We start from the raw sequence: 20,808 nt of genomic DNA on the forward strand, positions 1-20,808 counted from the left end.
CAGGCCCGGCAGCTGACGAAAGTCCGCTTTGACGTAGGTTTCGTCGTCCATTACCAGGCAATGCGGTTTCGTCAGCATCGCTCGCGTCTTCCCCACCATGTTTTGCCTTTCGTCGCGGTTAGGAGCCTTTTGAACCTTGTATGTACGCAGGCCCTCCCGCTGCTTGTTCCGCTGGACGAATGAACTTGACAAATTCAGATTATTGGCGACATCCCGGACCGAACTTCTAGGATCACGTCTAAACTGCTTAACTACGCGCTTGTGTTCTTTTTCACTGACGGAGCATCCATTTTTGCCGTTCTTCACCTTCCGGTCGATGGTTAGGTTCTCGAAGTATCGTTTTAGTACTCTGCTGACCGTGGATTGGACGATTCCCAGCATCTTATCGATGTCCCGATGTGACAACTCCGGATTCTCGAAATGAGTGCACAGGATTAATTCACGACGCTCTTTTTCGTTCGACGACATTTTTCCAAATTTATGAAAAATTGACAGTGAAGCATGGCCAACGTGATCTATACACTTTTATCTGATTATAAGCGAAAGCTGAAGATATGATTTCTAAAAATTAAATTTCTACAGCGTTTTTTCCGTGATGCGATTTGATGTGACACACCCTTTATTACTAACATAGTTATAAGGCAAACATTGTCGAAATATTGAACTCCCGGCCCCGTCAGGTTGACGCCATATGAGCCTTAATAAAAATATATATTTTGGATAAAAAAAAACAGCTGCTAGTGGTAACTGGTGGACAACGCGCACTCCATTTAGAGAATCTCCTGCGGCCGTCGCTGGAGGGGATAGCAATGAATGAACGAATTTTGATAATGAGATTGCTCTTGACATATATCACCTTCATTGATAGCAGCAATGGTAGAATTGACATAGATGAACTAAAATTTAGTTTCGAAGTCGAGGTTGAATCAATTATGTAAATAATTTTTACCAAACAAAAACGACAAATAAACGTATGTATAAAAAAAAAATCATTGTATTTTACATTTCCCTCTGAAATTATTGCACATCTCATGTTTACGTAGTTCTCAAACCGCGAAAGTTCATACACCTCTAGTATCTGTGATGACGATTTTACCAGTTTAAAAGGACGTTTTAGGGAAACATATTCCGGTCTGCACAACGATAAGCGTGTACAAAAGTACTCAACACCAAATAATGCCCCCGACTTGTATGTATTTGCAAAGCGGATTCCCCCAGGCACATTGTTTTTGAAGTCCGTGTTAGGGAAACATAGCTCGGTGGGAACAAAAATATCCCCGACTTGCATGTATATTTTCAAAGCGGATTTCCACAGGTACATCGATTTAGAAGTCTGTGTTGGGGAAATTGTTAATAGGGCCAAAAACTTGGCAGTTAGGGCTTTTAAATAACGACATTTTACAGTTATACAATTGTCCATACATGAAAAATAATATTTTATAAGTTGTGATACACGCGTAAAAATATTTCCTATCAATTGATGCAAACATCTTTCCGATCTGTTATGAAATGTTCGAGTTATAAGCATTCGAAATACGGGTAGGATTAGCTCACAAATCGGCAGAACAAATGTATGGGAAAAAGGGAGTTCTTCCAGTTTTCATGAATTTAAACTGTTTAGAGATTAGCGAATTGAATGTATAGCATATCAAACAAATCTTAGAAAATTTCCGATTCGACTGATATGCAAATCACGAGAATTCGTTCACAGTGAAAATAGTTATTAAAGTTAACTTTATTTCATAAAAACGTGACTTGTTTTCTGATTTGGCACCCTTCCTGAAAGACGTAGTTCTACGTCAAAAACAAACAGTGCACTCACGGGGATGGTTCAACACCCATTAAACCGTCATAAATTGACGTCCGCCTACGATGCCAACAAGTTGCTTCGGACACACACCGAAATGTGCTTCTCCCCGAAGCCGTCACGTGTCAAGAACAACTTTGGTGATTAAAATTTGCTTCTAATTTGACGGCCCTCGTCCAAACTCACCGTTTGTCCGATTATTTGTGCACAAGGGGGAAGCTAGCCTTGCGCAAGCGGAAATGATAGATTTGGAAACGTTTTATGTTGGACCGTAGTCCGCCTTGCTGACTGGACGAGTCGACGGTGTCGACGGTGATCTAGACGATGCCAGAAGTCTTATTAAAATCGTTGGGATGACTTTATCCTTCTTTGTTCCGTCCTCAATCTTGCCTTTCTACCTGGGTAGGCTATTTTCGACAGGGGCCAAAAAAATACATGGTGCAGTAGATGAATTCCCTCACCCTCGCCCGGTCGTAGCATAAATTTCAAACTTTTTAATCCCGGATGGAGAAATTTCCTAAACAGTATATTGATATACCATGCCGTAACTTATGATGACAGCTCAGCTGAAAAGTTTCCTCTGGGGTAGAATTTCATATTTCACTGGGAGTGTTTGCATCAACTTCCAGTGACTCATACCCCATTCAGTTGAAATATTTTTCATGTTGGGAATCTGATGCACTTCAACTTTTCTACGGCGAGCAATATTTGAAGTGATAGAGGAGGCAAAAAACTCGAGACATGAACAGGCTGTCAAAGCTATCGAATCGATACAGAACCTGAAGAGAGGAAAACCACTCATCGACTAATCCAAACTTACGCTATGGACAGTAACTTGACTCGTGGCGAGCGGAATATTTTGCACTCCATTTCATTGAAGCCGGAGCAAACTTGCTTATCAGCCATCGTTTGTTCCGGATTCGCATGAAGTTGAGAATACTTCTGGCGGACATTTCGGATGATGTTATTAAAAGTTGCTCCCCGAGAAGAGCTTCAACTGAGCGTTAAACTTTGCCATCCTAGTGACGAACTCATTTGAATGCTATCTATAGGATCAAAACGCAAGTTTTCCTTAATTGCCTGTCGAAACGAGACGGGTACTATCCAAGTTTGCAATCGAAACGAGGGATATTTTGAAATGAAGCTTCAAGGAAAAAAAAAACAGAGGCACATTGTGGGAAACAGGCCTCGCGAAGAACGATTGCTCCAGACGGTAAAAGGCGAAGGCGGAACGATACAGTACGCAATCAAATGAAATGAGATTCGCGCCATAATGTCATGGCTTCTGAACTTGAATATCCATCGAATGAAATTGCGCGGCGAACGACAATTGTAAATCACAACGTTCCATTTGGAAGCGGTAAGCGAAAGTTAGAATGGGTGCGTTCTCAACGACTCAAAGAATCGTCTAAGGCAGTGGTCTTTTCAACAGTGGTTTGATTCCTAATTAAGATTTTTCCATCAATTATTCACTTTCCACCGATAGTTACTGCCTACACATTTTGGATGATATTAAACATTAAAGTTATTGACGTTTTACTGTTTCCAATCCCTTCGGTCGGTTTTTATTATTATTGTCACTTTTTCCTCAAATGTCTTCCTGAAACACATTTTTGAATTACCGAAAGGAATCAACTATGATAGACTGTCAGCTCCCCACATTCAACCCTTGTCAGAGTACACATTTTTATGGAGGCCATCAATGCCGTTAAATGATATCTAATAAAGCACCGATGCCATTATAAAGTCTGCCTAATGGGTTTTCGGGGTAAAAATTATGGATACCGAATTTCGCTGGGCCCATTATAAAAACAATATTTGTGTTGTGGTGGTTGTCCTCTAGCTAACATGCTTTTTTCCTCTCTCCTTCTTTTTCTTTCTATTTTCAGACTTCCGAGTTAACACGCCCCGGTTCAATCAGCGTTCCTGGCTAGCCTTTCCGACACTCCGTGCGGCCTACAAACATGTGCAGGTGAGAATGAAAACATCCCCCAACGAAGTAATCAAAATAGCCTGCATTAAACAGCACGGGAATTGATGGGTTATAAACACAGCTTTTTACATAATCTATATAGCCAGTGGAGTAATCAATGTCGGAAGCCGAGGAAGAAAGCTTCGCTGACACAAAATAGTTATAGGATTATACGATTCGTTTATTTTTTTAACCCACAGTTTGCGGAAAAACAAAGTTACGCAATGTATGCATACACCGTACACAATATACATTCATACAAATTCAACAAAACAATGAAGGGAGTAAATTGCTACATAGAGATTTTTTTCAAAAATGAATTTCAAATTAGCAACTAGAGATAAAAAATATACAAAATTTTACAATTGTTCGAATTGTAGACTGCGGTCTACCAGCATAGATTGCTTCAAAATGTCATTAGAAATGAATGTAGTACTAGACAATAAAACAAAGTTTTAACCCTCCAGTACTCGCGCGCAAAATCATGACTCGTTTATTCGCGCACTGTATCACATACTCTGCGTGTATCTGTAATTTCTCTATTGTGTGTTTTTCATTTCTTCGTCTTCATTCAGTTTCAATAGTCATTTGATTCAGCCTTCCCAAACCAAATATTTGATTCTTGGTCTGTGAGACCGTATGCTCGATTCTAATTATGACCACAAATTGTAATACTAACCTCGAGCCAGCTGCGAGTAATCGATTACATATTACTTATAAGATAGCTTATAAGAAATATATTATAAGAAATATTGAACCCCCGGCCCCATATGAGCCATATGAGCCTTAACAAAATATATAAATTTTGGAAAAAAAAATTTTATTATAAATTTTTAAACCGACCGATTACGTTTTACTTCATACACCAGACCAGTTTCAGAGAACATCGCTCCACTGTAAACACTACCGCAAGGAGCTGAAAGATATACTCTAGCAAACCTTGTCAATTGGGGGTACTGCTTAGAGCTTGATGCCCACCAAACGTAAGGACAGCGATCGATTCGAAATGTTTTCGCATAACAGTCGATTTCGTTAGTAATGGATTATTTGACGTAGATCTACGTCTTTCATTAAGGTTGCCAAATCAGAAAACAGGTCACGTTTTTATGAAATATAGTTAACGTTAATAACTGTTCGAAGGGATTTTCCTACTTTAGAAAATGCAAACCACAAACCACAAAGAAAGGCAAACTTTCAGTATCGTTCTAGATACGAAACAATGAGCAGCGCTTGTTTTTCCTTGTTTTGTGTCATCACATGTCTTCCTTCCGGACTGAGCTGTAGACGCGACCAAATTACTCACTCGCTGATGTCTCTGGCATTGCAATCATTGCATCAAACTGACGCCATTGCATTAATGTTTTGAGCTACACAATTGTGTGGGGAATCATCAAGCTAGGCTATCGTCAGCTCACCAAGAAAATATATGTTCTGGAATTTTGTAAGTGATTTAGTTTCGCATGACGGTAGGAAAACTCCTCCACAAAGGATGAGAGCTTATCAAATCTAGACTGGTAATATTAACAATATTAAATGTGTGTTTATTCAGTTGCTTCAAGTCATCGATATATGGATATTTGTGTGCGTACGTGCGTGCTTCATAACCCGTACGTAAAAAAGTGCATCGTCGCTACGCTGATACCCCATTTGTAATGATAAATATAAACAAGGAGGGGAGATAACGGGAATTATTTACGCTAGTAATGAATTTCTGTTGAGGCAAATATTCAACCTTTCTCCAAGCAGTTAACATTGTTTTCTACCGACATAAAGGCTTCGTTGGTACCTTTGACATTGCATCAATGCATTGAACTGACGTTCTGGTGAAGCAGGTGTTAAGGTTGTGCACAAAAATATTATTGGAGCCAATTTATACCAATACCAATTTATTCAATAAAATATATTAGGCTGTCAAAAAAAGTCCTGCGGTATTTTTTTTGAATTTTCATTTGTTCATATAATTAGTTACAATCATCTGTTTTAAGTCAAATATGCGCCGTTTTGTTCGATGACTTGTTCCCAACGAGATGCCAACTTCATAATACCCCTGTTATAGAAGCTCGCTTCCTTATTGGCAAAAAACTCGGATAGCCAATTTTCACAGGCCGCTTTTGTGGCTAACTTCTGACTACCTAGCTCGTTCGCCATGGACAAAAACAGGTGGTAGTCACTTGGTGCAAGGTCCGGACTATACGGCGGATGCAAAAGAACCTCCCATCCGAGCTCCCGGAGCTTCTGGCGCGTCACCAAAGAAGTGTGTGGCCTGACGTTGTCCTGATGGGAGACAATGCGGCCTCTGTTTATCAAAGATGGCCTCTTCTTCATGAGTGCTACCTTCAAGCGGTCCAGTTGTTGGCAGTACAGGTCCGAATTGAGCGTTTGCCCATAGGGAAGCAGCTCATAATAGATTATTCCTTGACAATCCCACCAAACACACAGCAGAACCTTCCTGGCCGTTAATGAGGGCTTGGCCACCGTCTGAGCCGCTTCAGCGGACTTCGACCACGACCGTTTGCGTTTCACGTTGTCGTAAGTGACCCACTTTTCATCGCCAGTCACCATCCGCTTCAGAAACGGGTCGATTTTGTTGCGATTCACATGCGTCGATACGGTCAAAGATGTTTTTTTGCGTCAACGTGTGTGGCACCCATACATCGAGCTTCTTTGTGAATCCAAGCTTCTTCAAATAGTTAATAACGGTTTGATGACTTATCCCCAGCTCTTGGCCGATGCTACGGCTGCTACTATGCCGGTCTTTCTCGGCTAATTCAGCGATTTTGTCGCAATTTTCGACGACAGGCCTTCCGGAGCGTGGCGCATCTTCGACGACCTCTACACCAGAACGAAAACGTTGAAACCATCGTTGTGCGGTGGAAATAGAAACTGTATCGGGTCCATAAACTGCACAAATTTAATTGGCAGCTTGAGATGCATTTTTGCCTTTGTCATAGTAGTACTGTAAAATATGTCGGATTTTCTCTTTATTTTGCTCCATATTTGCGACACTATAACTCACGAACGACTTAACCAAACAAAACACTGTTAAGGACTATATTATAGCGCAAGCTATAGTATGACTCGATACAATGAATACAACTAGAACTACGCGCTTACAACGACACCTCGCGGAAATACCGTAGGGCTTTTTTGACAGCCTAATATTAAGTCATTTGGGTTCGCGCGCAGATAGAGTGTATTTCGCTTATTTAGTCACCAAGAAAGTAAATATCGTTCTCGAATTTTGTTTGTGATTTGGTGCCGCTTTCCAGTAGCAAAACTTTCTCCACTGAGGATGACAGCTGCGCTTATCTCGAGCATGTATTGTTCTGCGAGCACAAGAATGAATCATCAAATAATTATCGTCAAATGATTCTACAAGAAAAAAAACATTTCAGGGCGACCAAACAGGTAGAATAGTTATTTAAAAATTTTCGTAGCATAATGAAATAATATACGCAGTTATAAACAAGCGACTTTAATTAAACTACAGCGTAGTTCTACGTCAACAATGTTTGAACACAACCTCCTATAATTTTTTGATGGGAAATTTTCATTTACCAACCATGTACGCATGCAGTTTCTCAGTTTCGTATTTGCAAATAAAGAGCCGAATATCCGGCCAATTCGATCCCTATAACTATCACACCGAACAAATTTTCGTATTTTGTAAATCGATAGAATCTTATCGAATCGAGTTCTTTCTCGGACGTCGTGTATTGCGAATTGCATATTTTGAAATGTTGCCGAAATGTTTTCCAACGCAAAATATCAGGAATGCAACAAGCAAACCAAACAACTCGATAAATTATACCGACAGCATTCACCCGACTGTATCTACAGGGCTTTCCAACTTTAAATTCCGAAAGTAAATTGAAATAAAACACACTTAGAATTCGAATTTCGATGAAACTTTTATTTCAAATTAAAGTTTGGTTTATGCCATTATGTGTGAAATACAACATCATTCAAATGTCCACCTAGGGATTCCTCGCACACCTTGATCCATAACAGGTAATTTTCGATGACTTTTCGGCACATATGGGGTGGTATCTCGGTCATAATTTCACGAATGTTGTCTTTCAAATGTTCAAGAGTTTGCGGAGAGTTGGCATAGACACGGTCTTTCGCATAACCCCACAAAAAAAGTCTAGCGGGTTCAAATCGCATGATCTGGACGGCCAATTGGCATCACCGCGAAATTATGCGTCCCTTAAATTTCGTTCTCAATATGGCCATGTTCGGTCGTGTTGTGTGGCACGTGGCGCCGTCCTGCTGAAACCACATATCATCCGTATCCATATCTTCAATTTGTGGCAAAAAAAAATCGGTTAACATGCGGCCATAGCGCTTACCATTCACAGTTACCGTCTCGCCGTCCTCATTTTCAAATAAATACGGCCCGATGAAGCCACCAGACCATAATGCGCACCAAACAGTGACTTTTGGCGGATGCAATGGCCTCTCAACAATCACGTGTGGATTTTCTGAGCCCCGTATACGGAAATTTTGCCATATATCCACCGAGCTCGAAATGTGCCTCATCGCTGAAGAAAATTTGATGCGAAAATTCAGCATTTTGCTGCTGTTGTTCGTTCACCCAATCGACGTATGCCCGACACATTCCATGGTCCCCACGCTCTAATTTTTGTACCAGTTGGACTTTATATGGATGTAGGTGCAAGTCCAAATGCAAAATTCGCCACAATGATGTGTTTGACAAGCCCAATTGCTGAGCACGCCGTGGAATCGAAACATTCGGGTCATCCTCCACACTGGCAGCAACAGCAGCAATATTTTCGGTCGAACGCACATTACGATGATGCAAAGGTTTCACAATATTCGCTACGGATCCAGTTTGTTCGAATTTACGCACTACATTAGCGATTGTGTGCTCTGTAGGCCGTCCATGACGACCAAAATCCGTCCGGAATGCTCGAAAAACATTTGCCGGTTTTTCATCATTTTTATAGTATAATTTAACAAAATTAACACGTTGTGCGATGCTAAAACGATCCATATTGTAAAATGGCAGACATTCAACTAACGATATGACGCTTTGGTTGACAGCTATGTCAAACGGTTGTCAGCGCAGGGCTGTATACTTTCGGAAGCCCGAAATGGAAAACCCTGTATAACAGCTGACCAACTGGTATTACATGATAGGGCCCAATATTTAATTTTAGAAATTTCAAATTCCTCATTCATCACTTTTGTTTTATTCATGACTATATTTATTGAAAGAAATCTGGATAATTAATTCACTAACTCGACATAGTTTCAAAATAAACATAACAATACTTCATTAAAACTCCGATCCGCAGTCTTCAAAGACGAAGTTTTCTCCAAAAAAAATAGTTTTAATGGTTTTCAAAACCTTACACCGGACGTTTCTAGTATTTTCAACTGGTTATTTAACAAATGATATGCATGGAGAAAACATTGTTGAATTTGTTGATAGTGACAATTTCAAAAAAAAAAAAAAGTTATGTTCGAACAACTGGATGTGTTAATGTAAAATAACTCACAATCTGAAAGAAAATATTGAAACGGAAACTTTAATGAAGAAATATCTACTCTTACAACTAATAAGCCTTATTGAGGTTATCATAAACACCTTATAAAATGACCACGGCAAAAGGTGGAGGGAAATTTAACCCATTGCGTTTGGAGGTAACTATCCTAGACCAGCTGGCGGGCGCCTTGGAATAATTACGCGAGTGACCGGTAGACCACGGACTACCGTTTGGCCATTTCTGCTCTATAGCAACCATTAAGCGTCATTTCTTGTTATATTTATTATATTAGACCATTTGCATTGTTCAATAAAACATGTGTTTTCAATGGTTTTCTGCAACCCAAATCAATGAGGTACATATAGAGGTGGAGCAGTAGGCGAAGTGTATCTGTATTGGCAAGCAAAATATCGTGTCGTAATTATTTGCATTCTATATGGAATGAAACAAAACAATGTTGAAAGTACTCACGGTTGCATGATAATTTGAGCCAAAATTCTCATGATATCACTTTTATCCGTCTTTTTCGAAGTGATTTCACAAATATTCACTTCACGCTATCACATTAGCCTCATATTCAGCTGGAGCTCTACACAAATGTACGTTTTTCATTGATAAATTACTTCCTGAAAATAACATCGTATACCTGTCATGCGTGAGACAAATCGGTAATGTAAATCAAGGCGCCTAGAAGTATATCGTAACGTGAGGCCGTTCCGTCACTAAGTTGGTTAAGTGAGCGGTATACGAAAACAGTACGGAAGAAGGCAGAAGAGAAATTATTTCTTTGAAGCATGAAATAGACAGACTGATCACGAGCGAGCTTGGGCACAAGTGTGTTGTGTTTTGCTTACAAACAAAACACAGTAGACTTCCAAGATGGCTGAAGAGTGGTTTTAGCAAGTTGGCCCACCTTAGGATATACTTCTAGGCGCCTAAACCCAACGACGAAAACAGGAATGCCAAATATAGGTAAATTGAATATCAATTTGTTTTATTATTTTCTTCGAAGTTTTTCAATTTGCAAAAATTTCGAAGTAATATGTAAGAAGAGAAAAAATAGTATAGTAGTACATTCAAAATTATAAATAGGTAAAATTGAGTATGGTCACATATATTGAATTGTTTACAAAAGTGGACGTTTCAGTTACATCGGATTGGTGTTTTCAGTATATTTTTTTCTTTTGTTTTGTTTGCACACTAGAAAACACCAACATAATTGTATTTCAACTGCAGGTTTATTTACACTTGCATATTTTTGAACAAAATAATTGAACAAATGAACAAAAGAATCAAGTTATATCATGTTCATGAAAAAATTCTTGCTCCCCTTCTAATGGAAAAGACAATTAGAGGTTCTGGGAGTGTACAAAAAATGGAATATGAGATGAAAAATAGCAGCATTTAAAAATGTATTATTTAACAGAACCCCGGATGATTTCCAAGCTAAACTTTTGAGCGATCCTGAATGACAATCATTGAAAAATTTCTATATGACTGTAAAAAATGTAACTCGAAATTATTGTAAAAAAATGTAACTCGAAAATATTGATTGTTAAAAAAAATGTCTAACAATGTTCTATAGGGAACCAACTTTATGAGAAGAATAGACACAGATATTTTTTTTTCAGAAAAACAGTCATAAAGTATCGACATCTGTCAACAAAATATTGTTTACAAGTCTTCGAGGTTTCTACAAAAGGTTCGATATTTACTGCGTTGAAAGCATCGAGTTTCGTTGCAAACAAGCACCATTTGCAGGACGTTTTGATTTCCTGTTTCTATTGGAAGAAAATTGCTGAAACGCATCGAAATGATGACTCTGCAACATTGGATAGATTTTGTTGGAAATGGTCAACCGTAAACGTTGGAAAACGAAGAACTAGAGGCATTACTCGATCAAGATTCGTGTGAAATGCAAACAGAGCTTGCAGAATCATTAGGAGTAACTCGACAATCAATTTCCAAACGACCCGAAGCTGCAGAACACATACAAAAGAAAAGAAATTATGTTCCATACGAAATGAAAGCAAGAGATGTCGAACTGCGATTTTGCATGTCCGGAATTTCGCTTGAGCGAAACTAAAGAAAGTATTTTTGCACCGAATCGTTACCGTGGACGAAAAATTGTTGCATTACGACAATCTGAAAGGCAAAAGATCGTATGTAAATACCGTTCAACCAGGAACGCCGAGGACGAATATCCACGGTGCCAAAGTAATACTCTGTATTTGGTAGGATCAAAAAGGTGTGATCCACTATGAGCTGCGACCAGATTATGCGACCAGACACGAGTCGATAATACCTTATCATAACAATGCTCTGCCTCATGTTGCTGTTCGAATTAAAAACTATGTATTTGGAGAATAGCGTATGGAAAATTCTGGTTCAACTACATAAATTTCCAGAAAAAAGGGAAAAGTATTAACTAAATAGCCATGGTTAAAAAACGGAACGAAATAAGTTACACGCCCAAAAATTTATATTTGTTGTTTCTACTTAAATGTTGACAGTATACAGGCGAATGAACTTTCAAGTTTGAAGCCTGTTGAAATACATATAAGAGTCCGTGTCTAACGGAAACTTGATGTAGAACAATAACTGTTCAAAAAAAAGTTTCTTAATTCAGTTCTTCCAATGGTTCAAAAATTGGTAAACTTAACTTAATATTTCACATGATGACGTTTGTTACCCGGATTGGTATTATGGCCCAACACTAAATTCAGATCTCTACTGTCAATAACTGGACAGTTTGAAGCAAGCGATGGTCCAAAAACGGCCAGAATTGGCCAACAGAAAGAGTGTTGTGTTCCATAAGGACAACGCAAGACCACACACGTCTGTAGTGACTCACCTGAAACTCCGGTAGTTTGATTGGGAAGTTGCAAAGCATCCACCATATAATCCAAACCTGCCACGAAACGATAACCACCTTTTTACGCATTGCAAGAAATTGATAAAATGTGGGATCAAGAGGATGTTGTGAAAATCGATTACTAGAGTTTCTCGCCAAAAAAGATCGAGGCTTCTATGAGAACACTCCAACCCCCCCCCCCCCCCTCTATAAGGAGGAGCTACCATATAAATGAAAGACAAATTTCAGCATCACTCGAAAACTAATCAAGCAAATGGAGCCAAATTTGGCATGCGAAGGTTTTAGGGTAGACGAAACGTTTCTATGGTGAATAGATACTCCTCCCCACTTTTCGAAGGGAGGGGGGTATACTGTCATACAAACAAAGCACACATTTCTGAATAATTCAAGAACTAATCAAGCAAACGGAACCAAATTTGGCATATGGAGGTTTTAGGGAACAATAAATGTTTTTATGGTGGTTTGACACTCCTTTCTCCTCTATAACTCTCTAAAGAGGAGAGAGAGGAGGGGGGGAAAGCTTGAGCTTGAGTTTGGGTAGACTGTACAATTCGTAGTTGCTCTCCGTGATTGACCTGAACCAACCAGATTGCACAAAGAACACACAGAATGACGCTTGGGACTAGCAAATCATTCTCGTTGTTCAATTTTTGGTGATTTGAGCTTTAAATGGTCAATAACGACGCCGGCCACGTCCTTTCAGTCACCAGGGGAAGGGAAGGAATGTTAGTATGATAATCGCCACCCGAAAGCCAGAAGGGTCGCCTCTATAGCGTGGTTCCCTAGCGATTATCATGACAGGGATAGTTGTTAGTGGGCAGAGGTAAGAATCAGGATTCACTGTGGTAGGTGATGTGATTATGTAAACGCTAACTATCGACCACTCCACGAAACAAAAATCTGAAAATCTCATTTGCGAACAAAAATCTCAACACGCGGCAAAGATTATCTTTGGGTATCCTGAGAGGGAAAACCTGTAAAATTAAAACGCGTCGACGAAAAGTTAGCAGTGGGAAACCTGACAAGGTAATCGCCGGAGCTCATCTAAAGGTAATCGTCCCGACGAAATGTTTCGTTTTTTTTTTGGTAAACCTGAGAAGGTCACTGAGAAAACTTCCATAGAAACAATTGTACTCTGTATCGAACTTCATTCGCGGTGACGGTGAGATATCTTTGGGAAACCTAAGAAGGTCACCGAAAAAAACTTCTCCGGAAACACACGTCCCGGTGAAATTTTTCGTTATTCATCGCGCGTTCGCTTTTGCGCCAGTTCGATTGATCCCAGAGGAGCTCTCCTGACAACTCTCCCTCAGGTCACCGAAAGACAACTCTGCGGCATTGCGATTAGATATCTAATTGTGACGGCGAAGAGCCATTCTCGGGACACCCGAGAAGGCAATCGAGAGAACCCCTCCAAAACCAATCATACTAACGATATATTCCGTTAAATTGAACCATATGATTTGTGATTTTAAATTTTAATTTTATTTTTTTAATAAACGTAAACGTTTTTTTATTACTACTTATCTTCCATTGCATGGTACACCCTGTGCTGTTCCTCTCTTTCTCATATTCTCTCCGAGAAAGCTTCCACTCCTTTCTCCAGAGAAAGACATCACCTCTACCATCTGGTATCATGCGCTCAACACAAAAACACTTATATACATAAGAAACAACAGTCCATCTGTTAGGGCATGGTGATACAATCACTGCAAAAATTCGATTTCAACTAATTTCCAAATATTTTGCTAAATACCACTCGAAACGTAAGCATTTCACACACGCAGCTTACTATGTAATATATATATATAGTAATATATTACTATATATATATATATATATATATATATATATATATATATATATATATATATATATATATATATATATATATATATATATATATATATATATATATATATATATATATATATATATAAATTATATGTTTAGAGACGGGAACGATCTTTTTAAAAAGGAGAACAACTACACTTTTCGGAGGTTTAAACTAGACTGACTTTATTTCTAAACTGTCCCTACAAGCTAAGCTAGATTCTGTTTTACATTTCCTATGCTACGAAACTACCCACACGTGTTCTTCTCTTCTTTCACTCATGTGTTGAGTGAGATGATCCTTATGCTGGCGCGCATGTTGAGTGTCCGGGGGTTCTATCGCTTCGTTGCTTATGTTGCTGTTCGGTTTATTGCTTCGGTTGATTTACGATCCTGCGCATATGGTTCCTTGCGCTTATCAATGAGTTCCTTGTTCGTGACGAGGCAGCGTTTGCTGGCTCGGCTGTAGTTTATGTTCCGGTCGTAAACGGATTGCACTTATGGTGAATGGTTTTCAATTCATGGAATCGGCTCTATGGGAAGCTTATGGCGTTGATACTGCGTTGGCTGTTCTGATGGAGTTCGTGTGGCCTGTTGTGAGATCGGATGTATTACAGGGGCTAGGGTGGTACGTTGTTAACTTCTCCCTCCCTAAGTGAGATTCGTCCCGAATCTCCGACTGGTTCGAAGTGCCATTTCTTCTGAAGTAAGATTGTAGTTGGAATTATTCTACGTTTTCCAGATTTACCTCTATTTTTGATGAATTGTTTCTTCGTGATGACAAAAGGATCCACACTCCTAGACTGCATATGATTACTGTGAGTAAGGAGAATCCTCCGATTGTTGTGTTTTCAAAGGCTGTATGATTGCTCTGTATCTCATCGATATGTTCTCGGTTGGTAATATGCAATGTGTGCAGTTGGTTGATGTCAGGTTGTTCAATAAATTCTGTTTCTTTGATAGTTAGCCCAATGGTTGAGATGAGAGTTATCTGATCATGATCGGTGGTGGTTTCAGCGTCATATGTGTCGTTATTGACTTTTACTTTGCAATCTTGGAAGTTGATCAGTAGATTACCTGTGACTTTTCTGCTTCCGATATCGCAGCTAGAGTTGAGTGTGACTGGTTGAATGGCATTTAAAATTAATAGAGTGTTTTCGTTGATTTGTTTTATCTGCATAGGCCCGTTGTAACTTGTATATGAACATTCAGAATTGTGTTCGGAAAGTGCGTTATGAATGCATCCATTTTCTGTAATGTTGATTAAGGTCTTCCGATGGCAGACCCGGTATTGTTCGATAATTTCGCAGGGTTCTTTTGTGACGAGAGTTGCCGATTCACTTGTAACAGCAATACGATAGTCTGAAGAAATGATTTTGTTGTTGTGGGGCAAGCTTTCGTACCTAACGTAATGATAATTTCCTGACAAAAATAATGGAACTTTGATAACAAAAATTATGTTTGAATTGTTGTGCAAAACTTGAATTCCTAAATATTCGTAAACCTGGTCTAAGTTGGACAGCTTAATGTTTTGATTTTCTAATGCATCTAAAAAATATTTTGTTTCGTTTGGATTAAGGATTGCTTTTGATAGAATTCCTAACCTGGCAAATTGAACAGATTCGAAAATATCTTTTAGTTTATTTTCAAGCACTTTCATGTTGAATAGTGTATTTTGAATGTTCTGTCTAACATGAGGGTCTTTACACTTGTTTTCATGGTTCCTATATTTTCGTATTTCATGTATAATATCTCTTTGTTGATAGTTTATCTTTGAGATCACTAAGTTTAGTTTACTTTCGAATTCTTTATTGATGATGATTTGTTTTTCGTTATTTTTTATTAATTTATTTATCCTGTTGTCTGTTTGTTCAAGGGCTTGTTTGATATCTTTCAAATCGTTGTCATCTAAATTACCGGTTATAGATTTAATTACGCTTCCTAATGGGTTGAAAATTCCTCGTTTTGGGCGTTTGACTGGGTTCAGTCTGGAAAATGTTTCTAAAAGGCTAGACATTTGTGCGTTAAGTACGTCTTGGAATTTGGCTGTTTGTTCGTTTTCCTCGAGAAGCTTCAAAGTATAATTCAACATTCCGATATTCCTTTGAAATTTCTCCAAGTCAACCTTGTGGATGTGCAAGTGATGAGAATTGACGATTTTTGTTTCCTTCTCTTTAAATGCTATTATTCCAGCATGTCTATTGAGGTCCGTTATTGTTATAGTAGCGGTTGTTAGGTAGATGTACCTAAAATATAAGAATATTCATTATTTTTTTTCGTAATGTTGTTTGTAGAATGGATGTTCCATCGATTTGTATTTGTGTGTACCTAAAATTAGAAATATGTTATTATTGAAGATTAATCTTAGTCTAGTATTTCTTATTTGTTTTGTAGATTTTTTTTTATGTTTTTCGACGTCGTTTAATTTTTGTCTTGTGAAGTTTTCTTTTCTTTGAGTCGATGAACGTCTTCCTTCTATTCGTCAATACTTTAGTTTTTTTAAATGGGTCTTTCGTCTTGCTTTTTATAGCCTGTCTTGCAACGTAGATTTCTTCGTTGGGTTCGAGTACCGGTTCTGTTTCGCGGGTTTTGTTATGGTAGTCAAGATCCATTTTTTTTTTGCTTTCAAGCGCACAATCGCTTCGTCATAAATTTTGTCCCTATTTGTTATGATTTCGTCCATATTTAAAGGTCGTTCTTCGCCCTCTTTGATTCCAAAGAAGATTTCAGCTGGTTTGAGATTTGTGCTGGAATGAATGGTTTTATTATAATGTGCAAGGGAAATTCTAAATAGTTCCTTTTTTGTAACGTCTATGTATTTGTCTTGAATACATCTGTAGATTTCACTTATTGTTGAATGGAATCTCTCGACGATACCATTCATTTCACTTTTATTCGATGCAGTGAAATACATGTCTGTTCCAAGATCAAGAAGCATACCTCGGATTTCTGCGGATTTGAGTGATGGTTCGTTATCACAAACTATTAATTTAGGGCATCCGTACATTGTAATTAGTTTTGTTATGCCGTTTCTAATATCGGGTATTGATCTTGATTTAATTGGTATCATCGTCCCGTATCTAGAGAGTTTATCGACTGCCGTAAGAAAGATATTCGGTTGGGAAATATAAATATCTACATGGACAATATCCAACGGTTTTTTGGGTATGGGGGTTTGTGAAAAAAGGATTTTGTATGGGTGACGTTCGTATTTTGCTTTTTGACACGTTTCGCATACTGAAATGAACTGTCGAATGATCTTTTTCGTGTTTGGGAAGTAGTAATTTCTTTTAATTTCGGCTAAATTTTCTTCAATTCCTCTATGAGCTCTAGAGTGAATAGTTTCTATTACTTCGTTCTGCTCCTCAGAAGTTTTCAAGTCGACTAGAAGTTTTTGGGAAATAAAAATTTTGAACGTTTTTACTCTGCTGAAGTAGTTTTTGTATACAATCTGTATGGTATTGATTCATTTTTCTGGGCAGTAGATGCAATTTGTTCGGGAAAAATCTATTTTTGTTTTGAGAATTCTAATAAGAAGTGGAACGCCGTAAATATGTTTCGTTATTGTATGTCGAAACACTTTAGGAAAAATTTGTTCAAATTTTTCGTCTTCGTTAGTGCTAATATTTAAAATTATTTGATTAGAAAAGGAGTTTACTGGTTTCTCGGTGCATGGTATAAATTCTGAGTCGTCTGTATCTGCTGAATGTTGTGTAGCCATATCGGAAGATGTGTCTTCCTCTTCATTTGCATTAATTTCTTGTGGTATTCTAGATAGACCATCTGCAACAACGTTTTGCTTACCAGCCTTGTATTGGATGTCATATGAATAATCTAGCAAGGCTATCATCCATTTTGCTATTTTCGTAGAAGGATCTTTGAGATTCATAGCTCCGGTTAAAGGTTTATGATCTGTAAATAATGTAAATTTCTTTCCAAAGAGGTAAGGGCGAAAGTATTTAGTTGCCCAATAAATGGCAAGTAGCTCTTTCTCTATCGTCGAATATTTTTCTTCACTTCTATTCAGTGTTCTTGAGGCAAAGGCAATTGGCCTGTCTTTTCCTATCGGTCCCTGTGATAAAACAGCACCGATTGAATGTTGTGATGCGTCTGTGGTTAAGTGAAATGGTTTTTCGAAGTCTGGATATTGTAGCACGGAAGTACTAGTTAATATTTGTTTACATTTCTCAAAACAGTCTAAGAACTGTTGTGTGTGTTCGATTTTTTCGTCTTTTCTCAGACATTGAGTAAGAGGTTTAGTTATTCGACTGAAATCTTTAATAAACCTTCTGTAGTAGCCTAGCGTTCCCAAGAAGGATTTGATATCTTTTTCAGTTCTTGGAGCGGGCCAATTCTTTATTGCGTCTATCTTGTCTGGATTCGGCTTAACTCCATCTTCGTTGACGATATGTCCTAAAAAGCTGACTTCTTTTTGCAAGAAAAAACTTTTGTCTAGTTGCACTTTTAGGCTAGCATTTTCTAAAGCATTGAATACTTTGTTCAGATTAACGTAATGTTCTTGCAGGCTCGTGCTGTAAACGATAATATCGTCCATATACACAAGGCAAACGGATCCGACAAGACCTTTGAGAACGGAGTTCATGAGCCTCTGAAATGTCGCTGGAGCGTTTTTTAGTCCAAACGGCATCCGCAAATATTCGTAATGCCCTTCGTCTGTGGAGAAGGCTGTTTTTTGGATGTCTTTCTTATTCATACCGATTTGATGAAAACCGGATGCGAGATCCAGTGTTGAAAAATATGTGCTTCGTCCTAATTTATCTAGGATGTCTGTGATATTTGGTATTGGAAATTTATCGTCCACAGTTTTGGCATTTAATTTCCTGTAATCCACTACAATTCTTCATTTTTGTAAGCCTGAGGCATCTTTCTTCTTTGGAACAACCCATATTGGAGAGTTCCATGGGGAAATAGAAGGTCTAATTATGCCTTCTTTCAACATCTTTCGAATCTGATTGCTAACTTCCTCCCTATGGCAGTGAGGATAACGATAGCTTTTCTGGTATACTGGTAATTCGTCTTTTGTGTGTATTGAATGTGTAACTTCTGAAGTGTTTGAAAGTGATTCGCCGTCGATGTAAAATACTGATTGGTGTTCGTTTATGACCTTTATTAGTTGAGCTTTCTCTTCTGAATTCAAATGACCTAATCTTAATTGGTCAATTAGTTTCCTATATCTGTTACTGATGGGTACGTTATCATTTATGTGGTTTAAGTCTGTACTAGATTTCAATTGTTCGAAATTATTTGATTCTATTTCGAAAGGGGAGTTTAAACTGAGCAGCTGTGATACTTTTGCTCTGTTTTCTATCGCTACAAAAGCTTTACTTTCATGTGCGTGATAGAGTCCAGCACATATGATTAAATTAGGTGAAATTTCGAAATCGCTTTCAATTAAGAAATCTCCATTTTTCGTAGAAACTGGGATTTCGATATTCAAGATCGTTTGTCTGGGAATTTCTTGTGAAATAATTTCTGGATATTTTCTGTACATTTTGTATGTTTTGTTTGCAACGTTCAGTGTATTGTTTTTAGTGTCAATGATTGCTCCTATCTCCTGTAGAGTTTCATATCCGATTAAGCCATCAAAGAATTTATGAAACTCGAAAACGTGAAAAACAAATTTGGATTTGATAATATCAGGGAATGGGTTAAATTCAACGTAGCTATCAATCAAATGTTTTCCAGAAATATTTGTGACCAATGTTGGAGACGGTAATTTTGAAGATTGTTTTACAAGTCTGGGGCTCAAATAATTTTTATTGGCTCCTGTGTCGATGAGTAATTTTAGGTCGAATCCTTCTAGGGTTTTCAATCTCAAGTACGGTATGAAGTTCATGTTATCGGGTCTTCTTTGGTGCCCATATGAAAATTTAGATTATCTACTAAAGCGGATTTTTCTACCGGAGTGTTTTGCGATGGTGGTTCTATGGTCAACTGTTCCGTTTTTTCGATAGTTTTATCGTAATTTATATTATGATCGTAATATTGATATGGCTGTGGATAGTAATAGTAGTATGGATCGAATGATTCATCCACTGCGTTATGTAATTCTTCTACGTGAAATCTTGGTGGTCCAGTTTGTTGAAAAAAGTTACGGTTATTCTGTTGCGGGTGTATAGGAGGATAATTTATTCTCTGGTTTCTTGAATTAGGTCGATTCATGTAGTCTACTTGTCTAGATCGGATTGATCGATCTACTTCCATAGGTACTTGTTTTGGTTGTGGTACCGGGTATGATTTTAGAGCCCAAACGTTTCTATTTGGTATTGGTATTCTTGGTTTATTAAAGTTATAGTTTCTTGGTTGATGTGCGGGCATCATTCTAGAGGTTGATGGTTGAAATCTAGGATTTAAGTTCCCGTACTTAGGCGGAGGAACGAATATTGGGGATTTCAGTCCTGTTTTTGATTGAAAATTTCTCTCTTCGATGCAAACGTCAAATGCCGCTTTGATCGTGGATGGTCTTCTTGCCCTCACATTCCCGCCTATCGGTTCCTTCAATCCAGAAAGAAATACTTGTAGAGCATTTTCTTTGTGTGTATTTATCCTGTCAATTCGCACTTTTTCGTTATCTGTCGAAATGTTTGTATGGTTTATTAAGAGCGACAAAATATTTTGTACACGTCCGAAAAATTCCTCAACAGTGTTTACTTGCTGTAATTGAAATAATTCGCGCGTCAATGTTACGCTATCCCTTTTATCGTTATAATAAGCGATCAGGTTTTCTTTAATACTATCCCAATCTAGTGGAGTTCCATAGATTTCCAGGGCTTGGTCTGCGTCGCCA

The 20,808-nt window shown here is 38.2% G+C and overlaps 1 protein-coding gene across 3 annotated transcripts in view; it reads left to right on the forward strand.

Annotated features, from left to right (window-relative positions):
• LOC129768435 (uncharacterized) overlaps positions 1-20,808 on the forward strand; it is a 622,376-nt gene that overhangs the window by 461,881 nt on the left and 139,687 nt on the right. For all 3 annotated transcript variants that reach the window (XR_008741679.1, XM_055770090.1, XM_055770091.1), the window contains one exon: positions 3,697-3,779. Coding sequence is in view for 2 of the 3 variants with exons in the window: in XM_055770090.1 (XP_055626065.1) it covers positions 3,697-3,779 (83 nt within the window). In the remaining variant the exon portion in view is untranslated. The remainder of the gene's footprint in view (positions 1-3,696; positions 3,780-20,808) is intronic.

This window comes from Toxorhynchites rutilus, chromosome 2, assembly GCF_029784135.1.
Source record: "Toxorhynchites rutilus septentrionalis strain SRP chromosome 2, ASM2978413v1, whole genome shotgun sequence".
NCBI lineage: Eukaryota > Metazoa > Arthropoda > Insecta > Diptera > Culicidae > Toxorhynchites > Toxorhynchites rutilus.